The 6,000-nt window shown below is 51.7% G+C and overlaps 1 protein-coding gene across 1 annotated transcript in view; it reads left to right on the top strand.

Annotated features, from left to right (window-relative positions):
* The window catches only part of LOC115643423 (complement C3-like), a 59,525-nt gene extending 53,730 nt beyond the window's left edge, over window positions 1-5,795 (top strand). The window contains exons 36-40 of the mRNA XM_030547452.1: window positions 232-321; window positions 2,230-2,316; window positions 2,857-2,940; window positions 3,861-3,996; window positions 5,464-5,795. Coding sequence (XP_030403312.1) covers window positions 232-321; window positions 2,230-2,316; window positions 2,857-2,940; window positions 3,861-3,996; window positions 5,464-5,605 — 539 coding nt within the window. The 3' untranslated portion in view covers window positions 5,606-5,795. The remainder of the gene's footprint in view (window positions 1-231; window positions 322-2,229; window positions 2,317-2,856; window positions 2,941-3,860; window positions 3,997-5,463) is intronic.
* The last annotated feature ends 205 nt before the right edge of the window (window positions 5,796-6,000 follow it).

Below are 6,000 nucleotides of genomic sequence, written 5' to 3' on the forward strand. Positions count from 1 at the left end.
GCTGCTAGCGTGATTAAGAGGGTGTCTCCAACAAGCACCAGCCCATCATTTCAAGTTGATGGTTTCCTATAGCTAAGAAAGTCATTCCCACAGACTGCTGCTTCCTTCCCCAGGGTCACCCAGTGGGACTTCCGCTTGAGTAAGGGCTTCAGGGTTGTCTCCGAGGTGCTGTAAACCGTGGCCGTTGTTCTGCGGGATGGGGAATGATCCGTGTCTCTGATCTTTCTCTAGATGACCGGTGCACCAAGTTCTACCACCCGTCTAAAGAGGGTGGGCTCTTCAATAAGATCTGTCATGGGGAAGTCTGCCGGTGTGCAGAAGGTAAGGAGAGTCCTGTCTCTGTTTACATCTCAGGTGGGGGCTCCCCTGTCAGCTTTACCAGCAAACATGCAGTCCCAGGGCCCCCCAGCATCAGCCCCCTCCATCGCCGATCAGGGCCCTCCTTCCCTGTGGGCTCTGGGTGATTCTCAAGTGCGATACAGGCTCACAGCAGCCACAGGCAGGATGGTCTCTGGGTCTGTCCCCCAGCCTGGAGCTCTGACTCTTGGCCGGCTGTGTCCCTGCTACACACCACCACATACAGGAATGGTAGGACCAGGGTCTTGGTGAGGGCATCCTCTGTGGAAATATGTGGGGATGCACTCCCACATAAACTCATGCATGCCTGGGGTGGGGAGGCAAGAGAGGACCCAGAAGAGATTGAAGGGTCTGGGACTGGGCCAGGGAGCAGAACCCAAAGGGGCCTTGGAGGAGGTAGGAGCCCCTGGGACCAACCTTTCCAGCCTGAAGCCCCTCACCCCTGCAAAGTCTCAATATCTTCCTTCACTCCCTCTCCTATCCCTCCTCCCCTGCATTCACAGAGGGTTTCCACTCTCCTGGACCACCTACCCTCACCCGTAGTCCCTCCCTCCCTTCTCCAGTGGCAACTGTACCTGCCAATCGCAGGAGAGCTGGTAGCAGGATGTAGAAGCAGAATTTCTCTAGCCAGCCAGGTGACCGGGAGGGAGCGGGTATTGGAGACGTCAGTTCCTCCTCTCTGTCCATCAGGGCCTTGGTGACTGGGTCAAGTCAGCTGGTCCATGGAATGGGGCTGCACACATTGAAGCAGGGCAATCTGCGATGCAGGAGTTGCTGGGTTTCCAGCCATTCCAATGGGGATACTCCCACCTAGTTCTGAAACTTCATTGGAAACATACCAGCTGTTTCAATGGTTGGAATCCAGCCTGGGGGTGCAGGGTGGTGACATGAAGTCTGGCACTTCTTTAAAATATCTGGGTTCTCTCATTCCAGGATGCCTAAAGGTGGCACCTCTCAGCCCTCCTACTGTCAGTTTCAGCACAGAGGCCAAGTATTGAATGAGCCATGGAGGCTCCACTCCCCCCTAACTCTTAGGAAGGGATCCTCTAGAAGAGGGTGGAGACCCACTGGTGGGGCCGTTGTTCAGTGGGGAACTTGCTGTAGCCCTGCTGTCTGCCAGGCATACAGAGAGGTGCTCAGTCTCCGGATCTGTCCTTCCCATCACCTTTGATTCCCCATCTGCAGCTCCACTAATTCCTGTGACCAGGCTCCTCCTGGCACTCACCCAGGCAGAGATCCATCAGTGCAGAGAGGGAAGTTAGCTGGGATTCCCAGGCCTATTTATGGTCCTTGGTTATTTCATACACCCAGGCAGAGTTCCTCTGGGCAATATCTACTGATTCTTTTGCAGAGCTGTCTGAGTCTGTCTGCTCAGGATCGCCTCATTTGGACCCTGCAACCTACCCCTCCACCCCTTGTTTCTTCTTTTACTGTGCCCCATAACCCAGACACTGATTTTTATTTTTCCTGGTGGGTGCTCCACCCCCACTCCGCCCCTTTCCCCAAGACCTCACCCTTGCTCTGCCACTTCCTGCCCCTCCCCCGAGGCACCAGCCACCTGCTCTCCGCCAAATGCCTCCTGCCTCCTGCCAGCTGCCAAACAGCTGTGGCTGGTAGGTGCTGAGCACCGCATATTTTTTTTCCATGAGTGCTTGAGCCCCAGAGCGCCCACGGCATCAGCGCCTACACCCCATAACATGACGGGTGGTTTGCTTCATGGTCACTCCCTTGTCGGAGAAGGTGGGCCTGTCACTGTGTGGGTTAGCGCGGCTCACCCAGGATTCAAATAGGTGGGCACCTGTGGGTCACTAATAACAGAGCTGAAACTATGATCTCTCTTGGTGATTCTCTATCCACCTTCCTTCCCCATAGAAAGCTGCTTCATGCAGCAGAAGATAGAGGGTCCCATCACCCTGAACAAGCGAATGGAGGAAGCCTGTCAGCCTGGAGTGGATTATGGTAAATCTGTGATTTGTATCTGCTGAGTCTTTTTCCATGAGGAGAGCGCAGACAAAGGGTTCGGAATTCGATTTGGATTGTAAAGTTTGCCTTTGAGCCTGATTCAGGAGTCAGGTGTGGATCTGCTGGGGCAGAAACCTGATGAGATTTTGGGGTCTTAAACTCCCAGAAATGAACAAGATCAGATGACTGTTTAAGATTCAGTCTAGCCCTAAGTATTTATCTGCCCCCCATTTCCCTAGTATCTGAGCACTTTACAATCTTTACTGTGTTTATCCTCACAACCTCCTGTGAGGCGGTGCTATTATCCCCATGGTACAAAAGGGGAAACTGAGGCATGGAGCAACTAAGTGTCTTGCCCAAGGTCACGCAGCAAGTCTGTGGTGGAGCAGGGAAATGAACCCCGGTCTCCAGCTATTGCCCTCACCATGCACCATCTTTCTCAAAGCCAGTTTGGGGAGTCAGTTACACAGTGAATTCTCTATAGAAAAATACTGCAGACCTTCAACTGGTGTTGTGTATGTCTTCCTTTTTTAAAAGTGTATAAAACCAGGCTTGTCAGAAGTGAAGAAGTGGGTGGTTCTGACTACTACACCATGAAAATTCTGGATATCATTAAAGCAGGTAAGAGCTCCCCTTCTACAATCAGGGTGCAATTTCTTTGAATAGCTTTGGGATAAACACCAGCATAAGAACTATTTCTCTTAGTCAGAGGAAGTGCTAAAGCAAGGCTAATCTAGACTCATGCTCCAGGGCATTAACTTATCACTACAAGGGGACAAGAAAGAATTTGCTCAACCCACCTAGGCAGCCAAGCCACGAAGTGGCAGACCAAATAACGGGGGAACCTCTCACTGTGTTCAGCCTGGCACAATTGACCAGTCTCATTAAGGGGTTTTTCAACCTTCCTCTGAAGCAATTGGCATTGGCCATTGTGGGAGTCAAGATCCCAGACTTGGTGGCCCTTTGGCCCAAGCTGCTATGGGGAGGTGGAGTCTCCCTCCCCCAATGCTGACTTTTATAAATCAATATAAAGGCAAAGGGAAGCAGGGATCTAACTGAGCTCAAAGCAGCTTCACTCACTGGGAACTGATATGACTGTTCTAATTATTTGTATTACCTGAGATTAGGGGCCCCTTGTGCTAAGCACTGGACATACCCAGATACAACCCCTGCCTTGATGAGGTTACAATCTAAATCCACACTGGGAGGATTTATTGAGTCACAGGGAGATCGAGTGACTTGTGCAAGGTCACACCAGGAGTCTGTGGCAGAAACAAGAGCTGAGGCCTGAACTCTTGACGCCCAGCCCAGTGCCACAACCACAAGAAGGTCCTTCCTGTCTCTAATGACTGCTGGAGCGTCAGTGATTGGTTATCATAGCAGTCACACTGGGGCTGAATTTGTACTGAAACCTCAAGAGAACACCTAGAAGTCTCCTATTCTCTGTTCCTTTCGTCTTCATCCGTCTCCACCCCGTATTATCTCCTCCTCACTCTGCTCTTATGTGTGGCATCTTTTTTCATCCTGTCCCCCCTTCCCAGGGACTGATGAAAATCCACAAGGAAAAACCCGCCAATTCATCAGCCACGTAAAATGCAGGGAGTCTCTGAGGCTGGAGCTTAACAAAGACTACTTGATCTGGGGACTCAACACCGACTTGTGGCCCAGGAAAGCTGAGTAAGTAGCCTCCTGTGGTTACCCTGTGTTAGTTTCAAGCAGACACGCCCTTAACTAATTACGTTATCAATTTTAGGTACCTATCAGGCCCCCATTACTGTACTGAGAACCTCACAATATCAAATGTATTTATTCTCACTACGGGAGGCACGGCAGTGTTAATATCCTCATTTAACAGATGGGTAAACTGAGGCACAGACAGCCTAAGGTCCAGGTCCTCAAAGGTGCTGAGGCACCTAAATTCCACTTACTGGCCTTAGGTGACCTCTCCAAAGTACCAAAAGGAAGTTTCTGGAATTGAATCCAGGTTCGCCTCGTAGTCTGACCCTGGACCACCATTCCTCACAGGGGCTACCCAACTATTTCACCAGCGCAAATCACATTGACGTGCAATTTCATGGTCCCTGCATCCAGCCACAATTGTTCTTAAATCACTCAAGTTTAAATTGGGTAGAAATATAATTAATTAGGGTATAAATTGCACCTAAAAATGAGCTTCAGCAACAAAGATGCGGCTCACAGAAGCTGAAATTCCATCCTCATGCTGTATAAGGAACATTGCATGCTGGGATCTGTAGTCTCTCTGGACCTATGAGAGGGGAGGCAACCCACTGTTTCTCTGCAAGTCAGATGTGGCCCTTAGGCATAGGTGGAGTGTGAGCCACCTGTTTGGGGAGGCTAGACCCCAGCCCTGCCCATCCGCTGCCCCTCATAGAATCATAGAGTATCAGGGTTGGAAGGGACCTCAGGAGGTCATCTAGTCCAATCTACTGCTCAAAGCAGGACCAATCCCAAAACAGATTTTTGCCCCAGATCCCTAAGTGGCCACCTCAAGGATTAAATTCACAACCTTGGGTTTTTCAGGCCAATGCTCAAACCACCGAGCTATCCCTCCCTCCTGCTGGAGCCCCAAGCCTGCCACCGTGGCTGCCAGCCCCCCTGCCCCAGCCCCAGGCCACTCTGGCCGGCCAACCTGAGTGCCCCCAGCGCTGAAGCCTTGAGTGCCACAGTCCCAGCATCCCCAGCCCCGGAGCACCCGGTGCTGCAGCCCCAGTGCCCCCTGCCCAGGAGCATTGTGTGCTGCGGCCCCAGCCCTCAAGCATCACAAGCCCCGGAGCACCAGGAAGCCCCAATGCTGGGAGGCCGCAGCACCGGAGGAACCCAACCGCCTCAAGTCCCGAGCTACAGGCCAGCCTGTGCTAGCCCTAGCCCTAGCCCCAGCCCCCTTGGAGAAGAGGAGCAGCCTGCATGGGCTGTGACTAGGGGGACGCAGCGGGAAGCAGGAAGGAGCTCAGGGCAGAGCATGAGTGTGGCCATGCCTGGCTGTTTGAGGAGACTCAGCCTCCTCTGGCCTGCCATACCCACTGCCCATGCCCTTAAGCAAACCCGGCTGCCCTTGAGGAACTGAGCAAATAAGTTGGACAAATTTTGTGCTTCATTGCTCACCCTCCTGCCTGTCTGTCCCAGGCTATCCTACATCATTGGCAAGGACACCTGGATCGAGAAGTGGCCCAACGAGGACGAATGCCAGGAGCCAGATTTCCAGAAACTCTGCCAAGAATTCCTTGAGTTCTCTGAAGCCATGACCATGTTTGGCTGCCCAACCTAAACTTGGACCCAGCTTTCCCAGCAGCCCCAATGGGACAGTTTGAGCTGAGATGGCACATCACACTCAGGTGGAGACATCTCCACTCAGAGTCCCAATGCTGCTGACACTCGCCACTAGCCCTGTCCTCTTTGGGGTTTTGCTCTCTTTTCTTCTTATTGTTTCTATATATATATAAAAGGCTGATTTCTTACCCTGGCCTGCTGTGTGACTTTTTACCAATCTTTACATGGTCTGCAATATAGCTTTATAAGTAACCAGCTACTAGGATCATGGATGCATGAGAAACACCTTAAATTAGATTAGGATGGACAAGCATGAATGGGTGGCTAGATACGAATGGATGGATATTTGGGTGCAAATCTTCTATACCTAAGTGTGCCTAGAGTGACCACACA

This window comes from Gopherus evgoodei, unplaced genomic scaffold (genome assembly GCF_007399415.2).
Source record: "Gopherus evgoodei ecotype Sinaloan lineage unplaced genomic scaffold, rGopEvg1_v1.p scaffold_59_arrow_ctg1, whole genome shotgun sequence".
Classification (NCBI taxonomy): Eukaryota; Metazoa; Chordata; order Testudines; family Testudinidae; genus Gopherus; species Gopherus evgoodei.